Here is a 24681-nt window from a genome sequence, read left to right as displayed (position 1 = left end):
ATTAGCTGATTTTGAAGTTTTCTGCTGAATGGTTTGAAGCTATTGCTGTTTATTTGGTCTAGTGGGGTGGTGACGTAGCAGAGAGACCGCACTAGCTACAATATATGATAGGGCCGATAGGCCCATGCAGTCTCTGCTAAGATTTTGCAAGGATCTGAGACTACAGATTTGATGTTGATCTTCACTAAGTTAACAAAATAGAAAAATGGTTATATATAATTATATATAAGAAATACCTGTAACATTCAAGCTAGACCACCTCTCAAACTAGCTTCCACCATTACACAGTTTACAGTTTACACCGACACTAGTCAAAACGATGGAGGTTTCTTCTTGGGCTTTTTTAGCCTTGGCATGCCTGGCTACTCTTCACCCTTCTCACAAAAAATTTCTATCCACAACTCCACAAAGTACTGAAATTTCCACCAGGTCCCAAATCCTGGCCTATTATTGGCAACCTCAACCTCCTTAATTGGCCCTCTAGCTCTCTCATCAATCCCTTTATGTTTTTTATATTTTTAAACCTGAGATAGATATTATGATTTCTGTTTATATACCTTGGAAGATAAGTTAGTTAGGGTCCTTAATACCAAGTTTATTAGTGGTTTGATACTAGAAGATAATTTATAGTTAATTCAAAATTCAATTTAGGTGTAATAAATGCCTAAAAAGGCTAAAATCTAAGCATTTTTAATTTATTATCATTATTTACCTCAAGGGGTAAAATGGACATACAAAAATTAAGAATGAGTCTAAATCAAAACAAAGAAAAGCATGGATAGGAACTACACCATTTGGGTAAATATCCAAAAGCCTCAACATAAAAAGATGCATGTTATTGAGTCACAGTAGAAATTTAGCAAGTTCGGAATGATTACATTAAGTTAGTGTTTGTTATTGTATTCAAAAACTGTTTTTAGCAACTTTATTTCTTATTTCTGTCTGTCTGTGACTTAAAATATATATCATATATTTAACAAAAAACCTATTGTTTTAGGAAAGCAAACAAAACGTATCCTAACATAAGAAAACAAATTAATTCAAGCTGCATGCAGTGACAACATTACAGATTCACACACACAAACACATATATATATATATATATATATATATGTTTAGTAAAGATGGATTGGGAGCCGAGGCTCTACAACTGCAACAAGTGGGAACTTTCGATGTGTTGTCAATCCATAAAGTTCCTCCATGCTCAAATCTTCTGTTTTCATATTCTCAGGCAATTTCCAGTTGAATCCATGTAACATGTTAGCCAAACTTGACCCAATCATTTTGAGTCCAAGGCTATAACCAGGGCACATCCTCCTTCCTGAACCAAATGGCAGCAGTTCAAAACTTTGTCCCTTCACATCAATTGCTTTTCCTATGAACCTCTCTGGCCTAAACTCTTCTGGTGCATCCCATAGTGAGGGGTCTCTCCCTATGCTCCATATGTTTACGAACACTCGAGTTCCTTTGCAAATATGGCAACCTTCCACAGTGCAATCTTGGAGAGCTAGATGTGGTGCAAGAATTACAGCAACTGGGTGTTTCCTGAATGTCTCTTTCATAATTGCATCTATGTAAGGAAGGTGTTGGATGTCTTTCTCTTCCACCCATCTCTCTCTCCCAATCACTCTGTCAAGCTCTTCGGTTGCTTTTTCGATGAGGTGTGGATGTTTTAAAAGTTCAGACATTGCCCACTCCAATGTGACCGCAGACGTATCCGTGCCTCCTCCTATTAAATCCTGATTTCCAAATAAACAAAATCAAAATGTAAATGCATGTGTTCATATAATGTGTGCATCTTTTATCACAGCTATACATAAACTTTACAAAATTTTATACCACAAATTCATGACACTCGTGGTTAGATTTTGAAGTTTTAATTCTAAGGTTTTGAACTGTACGTAGTTTGCTGGTGATTCTAATTTCTAAACACAAAAATTTAACTCGCTCTAAAGACGATTAATCTACACCATAAAATTTTAATAATGCTAATTGTACCACATTTTTTTTTCCACATTTGTATCTCACTTGATGTGTCATTATTTTACTGGAAGGGTATTTCTTTTTTCTTTTTTAGGTTTTATTTTTTAATTTTTAGTGTCCAATGTAAGATGGTATAAAAATGTGATAAGTCGTAAAATTTAAATCCATAATTTATATATATATATATATATATATATATATATACTTACCAAGGTTAATGCCTTGACACTGTCATAGGTGAGCTTAACTTGAGGATCATGAGCCAGCTGCAATAGTAAATCCACCATGTCCTTGGCCACAAAGTCCTTCACTCCCTCCTTGTTTGCTTTGTGTTGATCGAACACATAATCATGAAACTGGTCGAATTTTTTCATTAAGGCCTTCATTCGCTTGACATACCCTTGCAAGTCCAAAAACTGAAGCCCCGGTATCCAGTCTCCAACATTGAACACCCCATTAAGCAAGAACAACTCATCTAACATCTCCTCAAACTCTTTTAGTGTCACAATCGAAGTCTCAAACACATCATCAGATACGCTGAAATACTTGCCACCCAACACAATTCTGCTCATAATGCTAAGAGTTAGGCGTGAGACGTGCGCTTTCAGCACAATCGGCTTCCCTGACATGGCATAAAGTCGTGACAGAAAACCACGGTTTTCGTCAACACGAATGTGTTCGAAAGACTCCAGTCGTTTTGAGCTAAATAGCTGGGACTGGAAAATTTTGCGGCCTTGGCGCCAAAATGGGCCATAAGGTGCCCAAGTGAGGTCGCTGTAGTTATAAGTGGTGTACTTACCAGCTGCAGTTTGGGGTCTAGAGGCAAACACATGGTCATGTGTCTTTAAAAATTGTTTAGCCATTTCTGCAGAGGAAGCAATTACAACTGGGTAGGAACCAAACTTGAGCTGCATTATAGGTCCATATTTTTGGGACAATTTGTGAAGGGATTGATGAGGGAGAGGGCCAATGAGGTTGAGGTTGCCAATAATAGGCCATGGTTTTGGACCTGGTGGAAATTTCAGTTTGTGGTATTGGGGAAAGAAAGTTTTTGAGACAAGGGCCAGAGTTGCCAGGCATGCTAGGATTAAAACAGCCAAAGAAAGAAGCTCCATCATGGGCATTATAGGTGAGGTGAAAGATTGATGAGATGGCCTTGGAGCCTTGGAGGTACTTATAGTTGAAGTCTTGAAGACCTGGAGCAGGTAGATTCTGTAAATACATATATGATAATTTACAGTAGATAAATTAATCTACTGTAAAATTAATCATAGCCAATGGTGATCCTTTTCAGTGGGTGATTGCTTTATTCTCCTTTAGGGAGATCTGATAAGGGTTTCATTTCAACGTGGCATGGCCCATACCCACTTTGTATATTTACCATATGATAAGGGTAATGTAATTAAAACGTGCAACAACAATGGCTATTTAATTCATTTATTTTTGTCAGTGTTTAGGGTACTTTACTTAGCAAATAAAAAAGAAAGAAACTTAACTCACAGTCTACTTAGTCCGAAACTTAACTCACAGTCTACTTAGTCCAAAACTTATCTTCCAGGACAAAATTAACGTTGAGTGCTTCAACAATTGCAAATGCAGTGTGCATCTGCACCTTAAAACTGCATATACAACTCAAAAATTAACTTAAAATGTCATAAAAACTACAGATGCAACTCCAAAATTAACTCAATGCATGTGCATCTGCATATGCCGAGCGCTCAACAGTCTTTTTTACGCTGACAGATGCACATCCTTTAGCTGCATTTTTCTTAGGTATATTTCCAGTTAAACTTGCATTTTTTGTAGTTGAGAGTAATTTAAAAAAAATGCTACTTTCATTTAGAACGTGATTAATGTGTATAGAATATACATGCACATAAATGCCACTTTCATTTAGAACGAGATTAATGTGTATTCATAAATGCCACTTTCATTTAGAACGAGATTTTAACATGATCGGAATCGGATGGTGCTGAGTGATGGTGACGTTTGCCACATCAAGATGTTTGGTTGTATAAAAAATTCCAATCTTGGTGGAGTAGTGGTTGTTGCAGATTACAATTTTCCTCACTACTCTCTATAATAGGTCAGGATCAGAATACATAGACAAGAGTTGAGAGAAAAATTGTATATATGTACCTGATTTATGTGGTTTATCAACTTGCTCAATTGTTAATCATTATGAGGTCATTTATCAACTTGCTCACTGATTCAGACTTAAAATCTGTATGTCTGGCAAGATTGAGAACAATTCCCGGTGAACAACACGCTACTACGAGTTAAATTATACAACTCGAGTCTGAGGAAAACCCCTACACACCCAATAGTTAATACATTTGTGATTGTATTTACTACTAAAGAAAGACAACCCAGCCACTCCCGAGTCCGGACCCCACCCGACCCTGACCCCAGCGTGCCGGCGGTTCAACCAGCTGGCCTCCCTCCCTCTCTCTCTCTCTCTCTCTCTCTCTCTCTCTTTGCCAGCCTCCAGTTGATTTTCCACTTTATCATTTAACTTTGACATGAATTTTTCAGATAAAGAGTGACCATAACAAAACTAGGAATAATCCATTTACCAAGAACAGAGAGACGTTTCATCAATTCTTGCATTCAGATGCAAAAACCAAACGTTTGTGTACAAAATATCTATTCCAGTTGAACAGCTCCATTGTCCCAAAACTCTATTTTTGTGTGAGTTCATTCTTGTCACCACAAAAACATCTGTAATATATGAAGTATCATTTCATGCAAACCCGAAACTAAAACCTATTGAGGGGATGACTACTTTTTCTTTCCTATACCATAAGGTGGAGAGGGTCATGAACAATGAAGAAGTATGATGTGATTCTATGTATAAGACAATGGGAGTGATTCATAACGCATAGCTCATAGGACATCAAACATGCCTAAAGGAATACATCTACAAACATGGACTAATGGAGAGACAACAGAACAAAACCTACCTGTACAAGGAACCAATTAGCCGTACTCGTCAAGTTCGGAACTGTGCAAGGAACCAATTCCCCAGCATGAGAATCATTTTCAACTGAGTAGGGCTCTATGATCTGAAGATCGTTCTTTTCTTGATCGACTATCAAGTTCATTTTCTAGTAGCTCAAGCAGCTGCGCTTTTCGAAGCTTATAACACCCTTTCAGATTTTTTTGCTTTGCAACACCCTTCAGTTCAGTTACAGTCATACTTTTCAAGTTCAGAACTGTGCAAGGAACCAATTCCCCAGCATGAGAATCATTTTCAAGAGAGTAAGGATCAATGATCTGAAGTTCGTCCTTTTCTTGATAGACTACCATCTGAAGATCTTCCTTGCTCCCACCATGGGTTTCATCCCTGTGTGAATCCAAAGTCTTTCTCCTCTTCCTCTGTGACTGTGAAGCTGAATTTTTCGTGATACCAAGAGAGGTACCATGCTCTTTGTCTTTGGCACATTGTTCAAGCTGACCTGATTTCCGCATCGAACTTAAAAACTGTTTTAAACTGGCATTGTCATCATCATTTTTTAATCTCCGTTCCCTTTTGGCTTTTGACATAAATGATGAACATGAATTCATATCTGTAGAAGGAAAATACGGTTCTTCGACATTCTGGGCAATCAATGGTAGCTTCCTCTTTGTCTTTGGCTTTTGTTGTTCTCCTACGTCATTCAACTTAGGCTTGGTTGTATCTTTTTCCATCCGATCTTGCAAAGTCAAAGTAAGTTGTTCAGTGTCAGTGAGACCACCTTCTTTAAACTTGACTATCGCAAGATGAGTTCTTCCATTCCTACCAGTCTTTGGAGATGTATTTGAACAACCAATCTTGTTAGCCATAGTAACCTTTGATTCTTTGACGACCACTTTTCGTGCAGTTTTTGTAACAAGGTCAATTAGCTTTTGCTCTACATCAGAGTTTCCACCATTTGCCAGTCTTGAAGCATATAATCTGGATTCAGAACATTCATTCCTCTTGTTGATGCCAGCAGATTGTCTGAAAGCATCTGCACTGGTATACTTAACCAAGGCATTTGCAGTCTGCTAATTGAAAAAGAAACATGTCTTACAAGCTAATGATAAGAGAAGGGGTAAGTTGAGCTAGAACTTGTGATCCCTTGCAGTGCAGTCAAGGCCAGTTTGGTATTGCTTTGAGGTAAAGCAGTTGTGAGAAAAAGCTGCTAAAATAAGCTGCTTATTTTGGCCACACATCTATACCAAACTGGGTCTCAGTCTGGTACTGCAACTGCAGGTTCATACACAAGAATGTTTCCCTAGATTTGTCAATTTTTAAGTAACATAATTGTTGTAGCGATGTAATTGTATATCTATTACAGAAAAGAAAAAGCTTCACATACCTTTTCTGTTTTTTGAAGGGTTTCCTTGCCTTCAGGACTTAAAGATAAATTCAAGATTTGAATTTTGTCTGTAGCAGTAGAAGGCTGTTTCCTTACTTCCTCATATTCATTTTCTGTCAAACAAGGCATGCATGACTTTTTCATCTCACTGGAGTAGCCATATGCATATCTAAGAGAACCTGAGCTGAAATGTCTGACAATAGTATCTGCAGGCTGTTCAATATGAAAAGAAAGAGCAAAAGAGAAAAAATCCTTCAGTTGAATTGCAGTATGTCAAACATCTGAGGCTCTGAGCTCTAAAAGAAAACATAAGTTGCAATGTCAATAGTTGTAACAGTAGATGATCATATTTACTGTGTGGTACGATACACAATAGATGCTTACATTAAACAAACAAGGGAGGTGAAAGTACCTCGAGAGTTTTACCAACATCTGTACCAAGTCCATCAGGCCTCAATGATGAACCTATAGTATCTGCCACAGGTATTGAAGTATGTTCTTTCAGCTTCTCATTCATAATTTTTGAATCAGAAGTTCTCAATTTTTCCGTCTCACCAGAGAAACGTACACTTTTACTTGAATTTTTGATAGTAGCACACTGTTCATTGTAAGATAAAACAAATTATGCCCAGACAATAAATCATATTATGAGTAATAAATTATGACGATATGTTCATGCAAGGTGATATTCATGGAAATGATGAAGGTATTCAAAAAAGAATGAATCGGAAAATTACTTAATACTAATATAATTTCCAGCACAATTTAAGAAAGTAAGAGGCAAGTATTGTTTTGTAGCTAGAACAATACATTGATTTTCAGTTGCACAATTAGGATGCTGTAGATGGTCAGTCCCATAATTAAAATGCTTAACACAATTTTAGTGATATGCAATTCCTGAACTCTGCTTGCTCTCCAGATTGAAACACCAATGAAATCCTTACTTCTAGATAAGTACTGCAAGGATATAGCTTTCCCTGCATTGCATAAACCATAAGTTCATAACTTGTCATGTGACTGACAAATTGTATACTACAACGGTTTCCTTCTCTAATATTGCATTCATCAATGACAGTGCCTGCTGGATAAAAACTTTCTACACTTCAACTGTGAATTTGATTGAAAGTGAACAAAGTACTACTTAATCAGGGTTATTTCGCATTGATGGGCACTGCGTAATCAGGGTGATTTCACAATGATGGGTATATGAGAAGTACTTGAAAGAAAAAAAGTAAATAAATAAAGATAACAAAAATAATAATTCATGGTTGCAGCATGGCCTGTCTACAATTACACTGCTATGGTTCGACCACATAGAGACATTTTTTAATCTGAATCACAACACATTGAATAATCAAAATAGAGAGAGAGAGAGAGAGAGAGAGAGAGAGAGAGAGAGAGAGAGAGAGAGAGAGAGAGAGAGACCTTATCTTCTAAATTTTGCATAGTTTTCTTTTCATGCTTCAAAGATGCATTTTCAGTCATTTTCTTTTCTTCAGGAGCAAGACCTTGTCCTTTGTCCTCCCACTTCCCAGTGCTTTCTGAGTCGCTCTTGCTTGACGTTTTCTTCTTGTTGGAGTAGCCAGCTGCAAGTCTCAAAGAATCTGGGCTGGAATCCACGATATTAGCATTTTCAGGCTGTTCATTGATAAAGATCATGCTTGATCTTTTGTTTTCCTCAGGAGCAAGACCTTGTCCTTTAGCCTCCCATTGCCAAGTTCTTTCTGAATCGCTGTTGCTTGATGTTTTCTTCTTGTCAGAGTAGCCAGGTATAAGTCTCAAGGAATCTGGACTGGAATCCATGATATTAGTTTCTGCAGGCTGTTCATTGTTTATGACCATCCTTGATATTTTCTTTTCCTCAGGAGCAAGACCTTGTCTTTTGGCCACCCACTGCCTAGTGCTTTCTGAATCACTCTTGCTTGATGTTTTCTTCTCACCAGAGTAGTCAGCTGCAAGTCTCAATGAATCTGGGCTGGAATCCATGATACTAGTAGTTGCAAGCTGTTCATAGTTAGAGATTGTGCATGATCTTTTCTTTTCCTCAGGAGCAAGACCTTGTCCTTTGGCTTCCCACTGCCTAGTGCTTTCTGAATCGCTCTTGCTTGATGCTTTCTTTTCGTCAGAGTAGTCAGCTGCAAGTCTCAAAGAATCTGGGATGGAATCCATGATACTAGTATTTGCAGGCTGTTCATAGTTAGAGATCGTGATTGATCTTCTCTTTTCCTCAGGAGCAAGACCTTGTCCTTTGGCCTCCCACTGTGTAGTGATTTCTGAATCACTATTGCTTGATGATTTCTTCTTGTCAGAGTAGCCAGCTGCAAGTCTCAATGAATATGGGATGGAATCCATGACATTAAAATTTGCAGGCTGTTCATTGTTAAAGATAATGCTTGATGTTTTCTTTTCCTCAGGACCAAGACCTTGTCCTTTGGCCTCCCACTGCCTAGTGCTTTCTGAATCACTCTTTCTTGATGTTTTATTCACGTCAGAGTAGTCAGCTGAAAGTCTGAAAGAATCTGGGCTGGAATCCTTGATACAAGTATTTGCAGGCTGTTCATAGTTAGATATCCTGCATGATCTTTTCTTTTCCTCTGGAGCAAGACCTTGCCCTTTGGCCTCCCACTGCGTAGTGCTTTCTGAATTGCTGTTGCTTGATGTTTTCTTCTTGTCATAGTAGCCAAGTGCAAGTCTCAAAGAATCTGGGCTGGAATCCATGATATTAGTATTTGCAGGCTCTTCATTGTTAAAGATAATGCTTGATGGTTTCTTTTCCTTAGGAGAAAGACCAAGTCCTTTGGCCTCCCACTGCCTAGTGCTTTCTGAATCACTCTTGCTTGATGTTTTCTTCTCGTCAGAGTAGTCAGCTGCAAGTCTGAAAGAATCTGGGCTGGAATCCTTGATACTAGTCTTTGCAGGCTGTTCATAGTTAGAGATCGTACATGATCTTTTCTTTTCCTCAGGAGCAAGACCTTGTCCTTTGGGCCCGCACTGCGTAGTGCTTTCTGAATCGCAGTAGTCAGCTGCAAGTCTGAAAGAATCTGGGCTGGAATCCTTGATACTAGTCTTTGCAGGCTGTTCAGAGTTAGAGATCGTACGTGATCTTTTCTTTTCCTCAGGAGCAAGACCTTGTCCTTTGGGCCCCCACTGCGTAGTGCTTTCTGAATCGCTGTTGCTTGATGTTTTCTTCTGGTCAGAGTAGCCAAGTGCAAGTCTCAAAGAATCTGGGCTGGAATCCATGATATTAGTATTTGCAGGCTGTTCATCGTTAAAGGTCATGCTTGATGTTTTCTTTTCCTCATGAGCAAGACCTTGTCCTTTGGCCTCCCAGTGCCTAGTGCTTTCTGAATCGCTCTTGCTTGATGTCTTCTTTTCATCGGAGTAGCCAGCTGCAAGTCTCAAAGAATCTGGGCTGGAATTATCAGTACTTGCAGGCTGTTCATAGTAAAAGCTTGATCTTTTCTTTTCCTCAGGAGCAGGACCTTGTCCTTTAGCCTCCCACTGTGTAGTGCTTTCTGAATCTCTGTTGCTTGATGTTTTCTTCTTGTCAGAGTAAGCAGCTGCAAGTCTCAAAGAATCTGGGCTGGAATCCATGATATTTGCAGGCTGTTCATTGTTAAAAATCATGTGTCAACTGAAGGCAATAGGACATAATTCACTGTTAAAGATCTTTGCTAAACTAATTTACCTCCCCCCCCCCCCCCCCCAAAAAATAAAAATAAAAAAGGGAAACATGATTCATTTATGCAAAAATAAGTTGATAAAATATTAAAAGTTAAAGGCTTTCTCAATAAGCCACAAAAATTAAGTTCTTAAAGCATCCATCACAGAACCTTTGTCCGTTACGTTGGCTGCCCCAAAATGGGAGTTTGAACTCACCCATTTTTCTTTTGACAAGTGTAACTTAGTAATAATACATCAATGTAATTCAATGAGCATTACATCTTCAGTTAAAGTAAATTTTGAATTCTGTTTAGGGGTTAGGGTTAGGGTTAGGGTTTAGTCTCTTGGACTTAGGGCCTTAAACCCCATCCTAAAAGCCCTACACCCTATACCCAAAGCGCTAAGCCTTAATCCCAAACCTTAATTTTCCCCCCTTTGCTTCCTACATCCAGGTCTGATTGCTTTCTACAACAAATCAGAAATAATATCAATTCACTTTCTAACTTTGTAAAAACCCCCCAGTTCACCTCCAATTCAGCCAGGCTTAAGCACCCTTGAGATTTTCTATATCAAAATCTAGCTTTACTGCATTGGAGTAATATTACATGAACATCTTGCATAAGATTAGGTACAAGAGCATCTGCTCTGCATTTGTGTGTCCGAGAGACAAAACATTTTCAAAATTATGATAAACCTAAGATAAAACTGCGGAGTCATGCTACATTATAAGCAATCACAAATAGCTATGACAACTACACATGTTCAAAAAGGAAGACTTTAACACATAACTAAATGGTCGCAAAGTAGCTTGCGCTAAAGTATTAAACATAGCCATCCAAACTTGAAGAACAATCTTAGTGGTATGAGTTAAAGCATAAAGGGATAGAGCTTCCGGAACCTTAATTGTTTTGGGATCATTTGGTTTCTTTTCTTGAAGCTTCAAAATCATATCAGTTTCTCCAATTTCCTCCTCTACAATAATATTTGAGTCAAGTTTATTCAAGTCTCTGTGTTCATTCAAAAGTCCAGTTGCATGTAGTGAAGAATCTGAGCTCGAGTTTAAGACAATGACATCTGGAGTCTGCTTGTTGTAGAAAGAAAAACATGATGTATTGATGGTATCAGTTCCTTACAAGTAGAGATTTAAATTTCAAAGAAGGATGCACCATTATTAGCTTTAAAAGGAGTGGATGAAAAATAGCAAAGAAATCTATGCTTACAAAAAATTAAACCTTTCCGAATTAACCAACTTCTCTAGATAGTAGGTCCCATCAAATAGCCTTCATTTCAAAGGCAACCAGTGTCAACTGTAGGATCTCCAAAAATGCAGAACCAAAGCAAGAAAACAGAAAAACAAAGTTTGAGCAGAAAGAAGGGGGAAATTTCAAATCATCCAAACATGTCTTTGAAAAGCAATAAAGCGGGATGCAATAACTATCATATGATTGGCAGATCTGAAGATGAATAAATATAAATTCATGTGTGACATTATAAAGGTTTCTCATATAACCGTGTTGAGTTCTCATTGCAAGTTTTCAATTACTATCTTATCATTATTTAAAATAAGGATCCAAGTTTGAAAAGTCACCTGCTCATCTTTCTCCAGGAAGTATTTTCTCAAAAGAACCTCCACTATCTCGTGAATATTCTCTGCAGGTTCTCTATGCATTAATAACTGAACCTCAATATCATTCTCATCTTTATTTCTCAAATTCCTAATAGAAATGTCAAGGCAAGTGATCTTTTCTCTCAAAGCATCACAGCATATTTCAGACCATTCTTCATGTTCAGCCCAAGCTAGTTCACCCTGAAGAGACACCAGATCTTTTTCAAGTTCATCAATTTCAGTATCTGCCTTTGTTATCAATATCCTCAACACTTGTATACAAGATTTCTCATTTAGCGCATCTTCTTCTAACACATCTATAACCATAAGAAAAGGCAACTGTAACTATTAAAATAAAAACAGGCATAAAAAGCAATGACACCAATCCAAAAGAAAAAATTAACATATATACCATGTCCATAACCAAAGAAGAAGTCACACTGCCATCCAGACCCGAAGCAGTAATTGCTCTCAAGTTCAGCTGAAAAGAAGTATTCAATTATAGCTAACATTATTATAAAGATAACATTTCTACATCCATGTATCTTGGATAAGATCTACAACATGTATTTCTTCAATGTTGCTTATAAAAATTAACCAACATGGTGCAAGAGAGGTTTCAGAAACCTTGATTAAATGATGAACCCCACAGATCCGAATCCATGAATTTCAAGAAATATATATCCTGAAATGCAAATAAGATGAAAGCGTGATTCTTTGACTGGGACATGAGAGCATAAAGGTAGTTAATTTTGTTCATTGGAAATAGAAGTTTCAGACAGATGCTAACTTGACAGAACCGATGATTCAAGATTAATCTGATAAGGATAGGTTTAAGCCAATATTGCGTTGATCAATAATATGAAAACCAACAATTCAATAAAAAAGATTAACAAAAAGGGTTCAACCTGATGTTCAGAATATCATGTCAATCAAGTCCACATACCCAATAACTTATTTTGTGAAAATGAGCCTCAAATTGTAATCAACATTCAACAGTAAACCATTAGATGACTAATGAATACCTCAAGAATGAAAATTTTCAACAATGAATTAACATATATTTTATATAGTATAATCCAACTTTTTATGGCCCAAAAATAACAAGAGAAAAATTAAACACCTTAACACCCACAACAAACAATAAAGAACACTGGAAAAAACTATAGCAACACATAATCAGCGTTTGTATCCCCAAAAATTCATATATATATATATATATATATATACACAAGCACTTACATTTCAATCATGAAATTAGAAAAGGAAACAATAAAGAAGAGTGCAATTTCTCAGAGTTCCATACACGTTAACACTTAACAAAGGCAATAATTTTTTAATAAGAAAGAAAGAAAGGAAAAAGCTAATAAAATCAAACAATAATCCAACTTTTTATGGCCCAAAAATAACAAAAAAAAAAATTAAACACCTTAACACCCACAACAAACAATAAAGAACACTGGAAAAAACTATAGCAACACATAATCAGCGTTTGTATCCCCAAAAATTCATCAGCCTTGAAATTTGATAATTAGAAAAATTAAGCAACATCTGACGGAAAAAAAAAAAAAAAGATTAAGCAGCAAATTGCCAAACACTAAGCAGTAAGTAACCCACAATTTACCTCAATAATTAAGAGTCATCACAAATCATTAACAATAAAAAAAGCCTTTTTGACCAGAAAAAAAAAAAAACAATGAAAAAGCCTCAATGTACAACAAATAGTTAGTACAGAAAATTTAGAGACAGAACAAGCAGGAAAAATGGGTATTTGAGAAAAAAAATTAAAAAAATAAGGCAAAAAAGCATCAACGTCTGAGCTGACTTGCAATTGTTGATGCTCAGCTATGCATATTACCAACAATCAAAGCAGCAATAAGAGCTCATGAATGTGAAAGTTCAACTCTATTTGACCACCAAAAATTGATTTTGAAACCGAAAGTTTTAAGCAAATAAAATAGATTACTTTTCCAGTTTGGAGAGTTGAAAAACAGACTTGGGAGTGTAGTAAGGTTGATGTTGTGGTGAAAGTAGCGGAGAAAAGGAGAGAAAATAAGGGAATGTAGCTTTCTCGGAGACCAAACAGTACGGAAGGAAAGGGAAAATTGGGGGAGGGGAGAAAGAGACGGTACCTGAGAGAGAGAGAGAGAGAGAGAGAGAGAGAATCACAGTGGAAGTGAGAGCCGATTCTCCAAAAGAGAGAAAAATCTGAGGACAACTCTGACTCTGTGGCCTAGGGTTTCGTGCTCTCGTAGTTAGAGAGAGGAAGTGAGTGCCAGAGCATTCATTCTCGCTCTCGCTCTCTCTCTCTCTCTAGAGCTCTCTCTCGCTCGCTGTGCTGGTGACAGAAAAGCAAGGCTGCCACTTGAAAGCGACGAACTGCTCCTTTCGGAAAGAGAGAGAATGCGTGGGAAAAGAAACGGAAATTCCTCAAGGGTAATATAGTCAGTTCAGATGGTTGCTTCTTTAAGGGTTGATTGATAAAAAAAACTGTAAAAACTTCTATTTATGTCCCAAATTCTCCTCATTTACCACAAATTATTGTTCTTGCAATACTTTCTGGGCCAAAAGAAAATTGTTCTTGCAATACTTAGACTTCCATTTAGGATTTTAATTTTACAATTTATGGAATAAAACTTTATGATTTTTAAAATTTTAACTAAAATTCAATAATATTATAATTATTCCATGTTACATAATATTGGTCGATTATTTTTTATTTTTTTCACACATACCAGCCACCAAGAGCCGAATAGTCGGCAGCCATTTTCAATTGTTCGGCAGTGCATTTTTTCTTTTTGGTCAAGTCTTGGTTTGTCGGCTTTATATTAGGTTTTAATTCTGAGATTTTTGACTATACAGCCTCTACAAACCTCATTATATACCTTAAAAAGGTAGGAGGTTAACCTATACCTTATACCCTCAAAAAATAAAAAAACAATAACATATTTCTTTGAAAAGGCAATAGTTAAAGAATTTTATTTAAAAAAAATAAGGCCTTTAATAAAAAATGTTAGAAAGATTAAACTATAATTTTTCGTACTTTAAATAATTTGGAAATTAATTTTTTATTTGCAAAGCAAAACTATCTTCATTACACTCTTTATATAATATAATCCTATGTGTGAATTAAGGAGTCTCACATAAAAGTAATTGGAGGAGTGTACGTAAAAAGCTAATTTAAGAGTTATTTTTCATTTTAAAATATCTCTAATTACATTTACATAAATTTATTCTTCATAAATTACATTTTAAACAAATATTTCTTTTGATGATCATATCCATGCTAGCAATTAGGATCGGTCCTTGGAAGAACCAAGAGGTAATCGCCTTGTTCTCCTAAATTTTATAGATTTATATATATTGTGTTAAGTTTATATAATTTAAGAAAGATTTGTTAAAGTTCTAACTAAGGAATAAAATTTCGGGTTTCGAGGAAATTTCGATGGAAATTTTTACGGAAATTTCGAAGATTTTTAAATTTCGATAGACATTAGATGAAAATAACAGAAATTGCTATCAAAATACGGAAATTTTAAATGAAACTTTACCATATGTTTATTTAACATATTATTTACTAAATTGATAAAAAAACCATTGAAAAAATCAAATTATATAGTAGGTTTCATGTAATATAAGGTAAATATAATGCGCGCTGTAGCAAATACTGTTAAATAAAATTAGTATAATGAATAAACAAAATTAGTACATTCTTTATATTGTATAATTTAATTATACACTAAAATCTAAACTCTAATACTCTATATATTCTATATATCATAATACTCTTTATACTCTATAATCTATACATTAAACCCTATATACTCTATATTCTTTAAGATATTAGGTTTTAAGCGCTTTAGGATACTTTTAATTATTTTTTTATATAGAAATGTATTAAAGTTTAAGATTTAAAATAATTAAAAGAAATCTCAAACCTTTTTTTTTTCTTTCCAATTGCCCAAAGGCCCCAAACCCCCCCCCCCCCTCTTTTTTTTTCTTTCCTTACTTTTTTTTCCATGTGCCTCTCTCTTCAGTCTTTTTATTTTTATTTTATCTTTCCTTCCTTTTTTCCTATGTCTCTTACCTAGCCAAGCTTTGTCTTCACTAAGTGTAACAACCCAAATTTTGGCTTATGGTAATTTTGTTACTTAAATTTTTCAAATTTGTTTTAAGGTTTATTTAAAGGAATTAGAAATTTCTTTAAATTTATTTTAACTAACTTAGACCTTTGGTTGTGGTTCTAGAGTTTAGTTGTGTGGAAATGAATTTTAGAAAATGAAAAATTCAAGAATTTGGGGATTATTATTTTTTTCACAATTAAATTATAAGAGTAGGATTTTTCATAATTTTTTTGAAAGCAATTTGATTATTTTGAGGTTATAAGAAATTAGTACTCATCAATGCGAGTCCGTAGAATTTTTCGGTGAATTATTTAGAGTCTCGAGCTATTTTTGGTGAATTTATGAAGTTGAAGAAAATAGAAAATATGAAAATTTCGGTAAATTTCGGTAAATTTCGCCGAAATTTCAAAAATTTCACCGAAATCTTTCCGAAAAATTATTAAACACGTGTTTCGATTTCGACACCCTAAAAAAACGAAATTTAATTCCTTGGTTCCAACCCATAAATAAGAACAGTCAAATTCAAAAACAAAAATATGTGAATCTACATGGAGGATCGAGACTCGAGGGTCCTAATTTTTATTGTCGATTCAAACACCAAATTTTTTGTGCATATTTGTGTCGTGTTAGCATTAGGTGCATTAGCTTGTGGCCAATGGCTCAAGTGCGTTAACCTGTTTGTCCGCCACATGTTGCGTTAGTATGGATCTCAAAGGGAAAATGTCTTGAATGAGGCAATCGTACTACGTATATCATATAACCACCTAGTGCTATTGCGCCATGTGTCTATTTAAGTCTATTTACTTAAAAAAGTAAAATTTATTTTAAATAAGGACACATGCTAGTATCATTAGTGTTGCACCATACATGTGGCACGATTGTCCTACTGAAAAATCTCTCTCTAAAATATGTAAAATAATAACTTCAACCCCCATATTTTCTATTGAAAACTTAAATGGACCAAAAAATATATTTATATTATTGGTTGTGTTATGAATATTAGTATTTATGTGACTGTCCATATTTACCTAATGTATCTATGAGATGTATTTGTTATTTATCTGATGTATTAGAAAATCAATAGGAGTCATATTTCATGTAAAACTAAGAAACTTGGGTGCTCATCCCAAGTCATCCCTGAAGCCTATAAATAAATGACCTATGTGAGGGAAAACATCATCCCTCAATTTCTGATCACTTCTCTTTATTCTATTATTTTTATAACAAGTTGCAGAAATAATAGCAAACTACTAGTAACCCTCTATTTTTATTGGGATTAACCTATTTAATATCAGACAACAACAAAAAAAGTTACTATTTGCACACTTTTTTTTTTCTTTTTGCACACCCTTTTCTCCTACACACCTCTTATCATTTTTTAAAATTTAAAATTTCTCTTTTACACACCCCTTCTATTATCAAAATACTCCAACCTCATTAATCTCACCAAATTTCTCACTACACACACACCCAATCCAAACACTACACACTCCACCCCAAATGTGAATTTTTAAATTAAAAAAAAAGAACAAAGAACAAAAAAAAATGCTGAAACCAGCCACCCGCAAGCCTCTGTCATCCCAGCCCCTCCCCTTTTCTCACCTCGACAACCTCCCTCCCTTCCTCTCCCTTACCGACCACCTCCCTCCCACTCTACTTCCCTCACCCGACCACCTCCCCCTCTCTCTCTTTCCTCCCCATAGCACCGACCCTCATCTTTCTCTCTTCCTCACAACACCACCTCTTCCCCGCAACACCAACTAATAAAAAATAAAAAATTGCAAGTTCTGCAGACCAGTGCAGAACCTGGCTGTTTCGTTCGGCAGGTACTCGCCGAACAATCCTCTTCTATTCGGTGGATGTCTACCGAACGAAACAGTCAGGTTCGGCAATGGTCCGCCGAACCTGTAACTTAAAAAAAAAAAATTGGTGCTGCAGGGAGAAAAGAGAGATAAGAGGGTGGTGTTGTAGGGAGGAGAGAGAGAAAGAAAGAGAGAGAGAGAGAGAGAGAAAGAGAAAGATAGAGATGAGGGTCGGTGCTACGTTGGGCGGGTGATGTTGCGGCCTGCGGGGAGGTCGACGAGATGGGAGGATGTTGCTGCGGAGAGGGTGGTGCTGCGAGGAGCTTGGCGAGCTGGGAGGGTGGTGTTGTGGGGAAGGTGGTTCTGCGAGAAGGGTGGTATTGCAGGGAGCTCGGTGAGCTGGGAGGGTGGTGTGCGAGGAGGGTGGTGTTGCGAGGAGGTCGGCGAGCTAGGAGGGTGGTGCTGCGAGGAGACGGCAAGCTGGGAGGGTAGTACTGCGGACGGCAAGATGGGAGGGTGGTGTTGCGGAGAGGTCGGCGAGCTGGGAGGAGAGAGGAGTCGGAGAGGGGAGAGAGAAGTCGGAGAAATGAGAGCTCGACAAGGGCAGGTTGGGAGGGGAGGGAAGAGAGAAATGAGGTGTGTTGGAAGAGGGCTTTAGGGTATTTTTACAATGGGGCAAATGTGTAAAATCACTAATTAAATGATTAGGGGTGTGCAAAAAGAAAAAAAAAAGTGTGCAAATAGCAGCTCTAAAAAAAACCTATTCCATACATATCTCAAGGAATTTTTTTTGTTATTTGAATATGAAATTTCCATTTTGTCCTTACAGATGCCTTGGCCTACGCAAGTCCAGTCCTACCTTAGTCCACAAGCCACATCTGCATGTGAGTCCAATCCCACCTTGGTCCACATGCCACATCTACATGCGAGTCCAATCATACCTTGGTCCATGCGCCACATTTACAAGCCTTGACCATACGCAAAAATTAATGTAACCATGGAGTTTTGAACTCCCAAAGGGCAATACAATAAATTTAGATGGTTGCTTTTTGAGGGGTTCATTATGAGACTATAGAAACTTCTATTGATATCCCAAGTTTTCCCTATTTACCACAAATTATTTTTGTTTCAATACTTTACATAATTTGAAAATAAATTCATTATTTGCATAGCAAAACTATCTTCATACAGTCTTTATATAATCCTATGCAAGGAATAAAATTTCGGGTTTCGATGAAATTTCAATGAAAATTTTGACGAAAATTTTGATGGAAATTTCGACAAAAATTTCGAAAATTTTTAAATTTCGACATAAATTAAACGGAAACGACGGAAATTGCTATCAAAATAATGAAACTTTACCATATATTTATTTAACATATTATCGACTATATTAATAAAAAACAGTGAAGAAACCAAATTATATAGTAGGTTTCATGTGATATAAGATAAATATAATGCGCGCTGGAGGCAAATACTATTAAAAAAATTGTTCACTAATTAATAATTATATAAATTTGATTGAACAAACACCTCAGAGCTTGTGTAATTTATTTTCCAGTTTTTCATAAATGAAAAGAACTTTTCACAGCTTTGGATTGTTGTTGTTTGTGCTTGTTTTAAGTTGCTCCATTATTACTTTCATTGGGAATTTCAAGGACGAAATTGTTTAAAGTGGGATAGATTGTGAGACCCCTTTGACGGGGGTAGATTGTGAGACCCCGTATTTTTCCAAATTTTATTTTGAAAAATATTTTAAATATTTTAGAAATTTATTTGAGAAATAAAATATTTTAGGTTAATTTTATAAGTTTTGTTTTAAATTAGTTTGACCCGTTCTTTAACTTTTTGAACTATTGGGCTTTTGACTTCGATTTGTGGCTTGTTGGAAAGGTCTCGAACACACGAACATGTGAGCGCAAATTGTACATCAATCAGAGCTACGGTTTGAGAGATATGAGCATTTGAAATGATGGACATTTTTGTAAATTTATAAACATGAATTTTAAAAACCCAAAATCAAATTGTTTATGTTAATTTCTCTCTCCACATTATCAATGCACGCAACCCACACTACCCACTAGGCCACTACCCACCCTGATCTCATTCTCTCTTCTCTCTCCCTTTTTCTTTCTTTTTTTTTTTCCTTCTCCTTTCTCTTTCCTTTTTTTCTTCTTCCTTTCTCCCATTTTCTCCATCAGTAACTTCATCCCCCACCTGCGCTAACCACCAGCCCATTTTCTCTCTCTCTCTCTCTCTCTCTCTCTCTCTCTCTCTCTCTCTCTCTCTCTCTCTCCATCTCCTCAGCTGGGCCGACCACCAGCCCACCCTCATCTCTTTCTCCCTGCTCTCGCCCATTGCCGTCACCCCCTGCCACTGAAACCACCAAAACCCAGCCCCTCCTCTCTTCCTCCACATCTTCAGCTCCTCCCAAATCTCAACCTCCTCAAAACCCAGCCTCCCCAAAACCCAGAAATCCCACATAGTCGAAAACTTCGCTGAAATCCAGACAAAATTTTGTTGGTTTAGTGTTAAAATTTCTATACCTCAAAAAATCAAAAATTTCGGCAAAATTTTTGAAATTTAAATCCTTGATCATATGTGAGTAATTAACGATTATATAAATCTATTTGAAGGGTCAAGGGCCCTAATTTTTATGGTCCAAAGACTCCAAACCAAATTTTTCTGTGTGTGCTCTCATGTTGTGTTAGCATTAGGTGCATTAGCATGTGGGCTAATGCGTCATATGCGTTAACCTGTTTGTTTGCCACATTTGCATTATTAATCTCAAAGGGAAAATGTCTTAAATGTGGTTGTCGTACCACGTGTGTAGTACGACCACCAAAGGCTCCAACACCATATCTATTTAATTAAAAAGTAGTAAATTTTATTTGAAATAAGGATACAATATGCTAGTAAAATATATGAGGTAACATCATACATGTGGCACGCCTATTCTATTGAAGAATCTCTTTAAAATAAGTAATATAATAACTTCAACCCCATTTTTTCTATTGAAAATTAAACTAGGTCAAACAAAAAATTATATCATTAGGTGCGGAAATAATATGAAATAGTAAAAAGGAGTTGAATAATTAGTAAACTATTATTAACCCCTATTTTTAATAAGATAACCTATACAATCTGGATTTCAAGGAATTTTTGTCTTTTCTGGCATGAAATGGGGGAAATTGTTTTTTTTTTTTTTGGGACATGAAATGGGGGATTTTTTTAACATAAAATGTCCATCTTGTCCTTACATGTGCCTTGATCCAAGCTAGTCCAATCCCGCCTAGGTCCACATGAGTCCAGTCCCAGGTCCACGTTAATCCAGTCCCGCCTTGGTCCACATGCCACATCTACATGTGAGTCCAATCCTACCTTGGTCTACATGCCACATCTGCATGCTTTGGCCCGAGCCTACCTGCTACACTCTACACAAAACTCCTGACTTACCAATTTGATACTGTTGTGCTATAAAAATAATTACTTTAAAATGTGTTGTAAGAATAATTAGCTATGAACTAAATACTTGTTAAATCTCTATTTCACCTATAATTCAATTACATTTGTGATCACATTTAATTTAATGATAATTTTTGCTTTAATTTTGTTTCCTTCATTAGAAAAACTCATCATCCAACTTTTTCCAACATTGATTGATAATTTTTGCTTTAATTTTGTTTCCTTCATTAGAAAAACTCATCATCCAACTTTTTCCAATCCAATCAATGTTGAATGAGACAAAATTGGACTTTAATCTCAAATGAGATTGAATTCGATTGTAAAACTTACAATCCATTTATAATGGATACAATGTGAAGTTCCAAAATGTTTAACAATTTCGAAGAGATGAACACCCTTTTATGGTGGATGAGTTGGAAATCGATTTTGTTAACAAATAGCTTTGCTAAGCCATTATGATAACACGACAAGACAATGTTGCATAAACTGCATCCACACTTAGATATGACAACGTGTCTTATATATATTAGCATGTTAGTGTTATGTTGTATTTGTGCTGTGTTATCCTAAACCCAAAATTGACCCATTAACTTATCATGCCAACATATATAAACCCTTTAACTTTTTTTTTAGTAAACCAAACAACAAAATATGAACAATTCCAAGAAAGAAAAATACCAAGCATAAAATAAAGGGAGAAGGATTAATTTGTTCACTTCAAGAATAATCCACGAATTTTTTATGATAAAATGTCAACTTTTAAGTTTTATATGATAAATCGATCTTTTACCACAAAAAAAAAATGATAAATCGACCCATAATATATAGTTGTGCTATGTATTTTACAGGGCCGATTGATCAACGTGCTTTTGTTTTTTTTTTTGTTTTTTTATAGTGTTGACTATAAGTGTCAAACAGTTTCAATGTTGATAACTTACTAATATTAACTTTATGTGATTTCAAATTATTGTACTTTTATGTTGTGTTTTGGTATAATGTATTTTTTGCATGTATATATAAGTATTATTCTGATTTTAGAATTGAAATTAACCAACAGTTTCAAGGACATGATTGAAACTGTCAAATAATCTTATTGTCTTTTTTTTTTTTTTTTAAATAAACAATATGTCGCTCATGGGCTCACTAAAAAGTTTTAAAACAATATGTCGATCATGGGCTCACTAAAAAGTGGACAAAGTTATCACTTATATGAGTGGCTCAATTGGTTATCGTGGTATTTTTGTTTTGGACTTGAGAAATTGGACCCTAAAATAAATAAAATATTGTATAATAAATATTTTATTTTAAAAAATATAATATTAAATTTATGTCCAACACATTATATAGTAAAAGTCTTTAACAAAAAAAAAATGCATCCAATAATAAATCATAACTCAAATGGTTTTTATATGCAAAAACAAGTAAAATTATTGATGCATAACGTGTCACTATTATGTTTTGCAAATGGACACTAACCATTTTTTTTGAGATGAGAGGAGAGAGGTTCGAACTTATGTGTATTGTGGGTAATTCTACAACCCTTCCAATTGGGTTACCCAACAACTGCGAATAGACACTAACCTAACTATTAAATATTGTATTATTATCGTGTTAATTAGTATGGACTTGACTCAATAATGCTCAACTTAAACATTAAGGGTGTGTCCTCAACTCAAATTTTAATAAATTTTAAAAATTTAATAAATTTTAAGTGTTCTCGATTATGGTTTTAATAGATTTTATAGAAATTTAAGTATCCTCAAGTCAAATTTTAATAGATTCACATAATAAATATCATGAGAATTTCAATCCATTCTCTTAAAATTTTGATAGTTTCTATAAAATTTATAACTCTATTAAAATTCATGAGAATTTCAATCCATTCTCTTAAAATTTTGATAGTTTCTATAAAATTTAGGCTTATTTGCACATTTGCCCCCTGACTTATAGGTTGTTTCTCACTTTGCCCCCTAATCTTTATTTCTGTCAAATAACCACCTGAACTTTAAGTCCGTGTCCCACATAACCTTATTCCGTCCACTCCGTTTTGACTTCCGTCAAAAAGATGACGTGGCGTGGGTAATATGGTCATTTCAGCCCTCTGAGTGCCACATGAATGCCATTTCTGTATTTTGTGGGCCCCAAATGGCCACGTTGGTATAAGCTCCTTCAGCTTTAGTGTTAAAGCCCTCCCAACAGCATACTCCCTCTCCAGCCTTTCCTGAACAATTTCCATGTGGAGAAGCCCCAAGAATCCACATCTAAACCCGAAACCCATAGCGCTCGAAGTCTCGGGCTCAAACTTCAAAGCAGCATCATTAAGCTGCAGTTTCTCAAGTGCCTCCCTCAGCTCAGGAAACTGGTCTGCATCCACAGGAAACATGCCACAGAAGTACAGAACACCATTGGGGTGGCTTCCTCATATCCAGGCAATGAATTCTCTGCCTTTCTACTATAATGAGTGAGTGTGTCCCCAACTCTACCATCAGCCACTGATCTTATAAAAGCTGAAAGATAACCCACCTCACCAGCAAAAAGTTCTCCAACCTGCAACTGATTGGGAGACAAAACTCCAATCTCATCAGCATAATAGTCCTTCCCACTAGCCATAAAAAAAACTCTATCACCCTTCTTTATCCTCCCATCAATTACTCTAAAATACACAATCACACCCCTATATGGGTCATAGTAACTATCAAATATCAAAGCTCTCAGTGGCTTTTCAGCAGTATCAACAGGTGGAGGAACCCTTTCAACAATGGCATCCAAAATCTCAGTTATACCTATACCTTCCTTAGCAGAACAAAGTATTGCATTGCTACAATCCAACCCAATAATATCTTCAATCTCCTGGATAACAGTATCTGGGTCAGCTCCTGGAAGGTCTATTTTGTTCAAAACAGGGATGATCTCCAAGTTGTTCTCCAAAGCCAAGTACACATTAGCCAAAGTCTGAGCCTCCACACCCTGTGAAGCATCAACAACAAGCAGAGCACCCTCACAAGCAGCAAGAGACCTCGAGACCTCATAAGAGAAATCAACGTGCCCAGGAGTGTCAATCAAATTTAAGCAAAAGGGTTCACCATTTTTGCCCATATAACGCATCCGAGCAACTTGGAGCTTGATGGTGATGCCTCGCTCTCTCTCCAAATCCATGTTGTCGAGGAACTGCTCCTTCATCTCGCGCTTCTGCACAGTCCCAGTCATCTCGAGCAGCTTGTCTGCCAGAGTCGACTTGCCATGGTCGATGTGGGCGATTATACAGAAGTTCCTGATGTGGGAAATGGGGACCTTGGAGAGTCGGTCATGGCCGGCTTGGATGGCCGAATCGAGAGCAGTGGCCTGGGAAAGGACTTGGAGTCTCGGTCGAGGTTTGGAGGTTCTGGGGAGGTGGAAGAGAGGTTTGGGGGGGGAGAGAGAGAAGAAGGGGATGAAGGCGGTGGTGGTGGGTCTACTTCTGGGTTGGGAGCGTTGGGGAATGGTGGTTGTCGTGGATAGGAGGAGTGCCTGAGCTTGAGAGCAAAGCTCTGCAGCCATTTTTTCGGGCAAACCCAAGTTGGGAGTTGGGATTGAATTGTATGTATGGCTTGGGCTAGCTTTGTTACGTGGCCATTTGGGGCCCACAAAATACAGAAATGGCACTCATGTGGCACTCAGAGGGCTGAAATGACCATATTACCCACGCCACGTCATCT

At 36.4% G+C, this 24681-nt stretch overlaps 2 protein-coding genes and 1 pseudogene across 3 annotated transcripts; all 3 read right to left on the bottom strand.

Annotated features, from left to right (window-relative positions):
- Positions 1 to 1018: 1018 nt before the first annotated feature.
- Positions 1019 to 3111, bottom strand: LOC147282469 (trimethyltridecatetraene synthase-like). Its single transcript, XM_086246840.1, has 2 exons — positions 2193 to 3111; positions 1019 to 1739 (listed from the first exon to the last, which is right to left on the bottom strand). Exons 1-2 carry the CDS (start codon positions 3105 to 3107, stop codon positions 1116 to 1118), a joined length of 1539 nt encoding a protein of 512 aa, XP_086102966.1. The 5' UTR covers positions 3108 to 3111; the 3' UTR covers positions 1019 to 1115.
- Positions 3112 to 4462: 1351 nt separating this feature from the next.
- On the bottom strand, positions 4463 to 13853 carry LOC147282468 (Rho termination factor). 2 transcript variants are annotated; one of them, XM_086249365.1, is made up of 9 exons: positions 13728 to 13853; positions 12223 to 12280; positions 12008 to 12076; positions 11578 to 11912; positions 10888 to 11070; positions 7752 to 9932; positions 6739 to 6924; positions 6327 to 6539; positions 4463 to 6009 (listed from the first exon to the last, which is right to left on the bottom strand). In XM_086249365.1, the coding sequence occupies exons 2-9, from the start codon at positions 12257 to 12259 to the stop codon at positions 5026 to 5028; spliced, it is 4188 nt and encodes a 1395-aa protein (XP_086105491.1). In that variant the 5' UTR covers positions 12260 to 12280; positions 13728 to 13853; the 3' UTR covers positions 4463 to 5025. The 2 variants fall into 2 exon arrangements, with proteins under 2 accessions (XP_086105491.1, XP_086105492.1); XM_086249366.1 differs by lacking the exon at positions 10888 to 11070.
- A 9138-nt stretch (positions 13854 to 22991) lies between these two features.
- Positions 22992 to 24523, bottom strand: LOC147282467 (translation factor GUF1 homolog, chloroplastic pseudogene; annotated as a pseudogene).
- Between the last annotated feature and the right edge of the window lie 158 nt (positions 24524 to 24681).

This window comes from Dryas octopetala, chromosome 6 (genome assembly GCF_963921425.1).
Source record: "Dryas octopetala chromosome 6, drDryOcto1.1, whole genome shotgun sequence".
Classification (NCBI taxonomy): Eukaryota; Viridiplantae; Streptophyta; class Magnoliopsida; order Rosales; family Rosaceae; genus Dryas; species Dryas octopetala.
The sequence above is the reverse complement of the archived record's forward strand: the minus strand, read 5'-3'. Positions and strand labels throughout refer to the sequence as shown.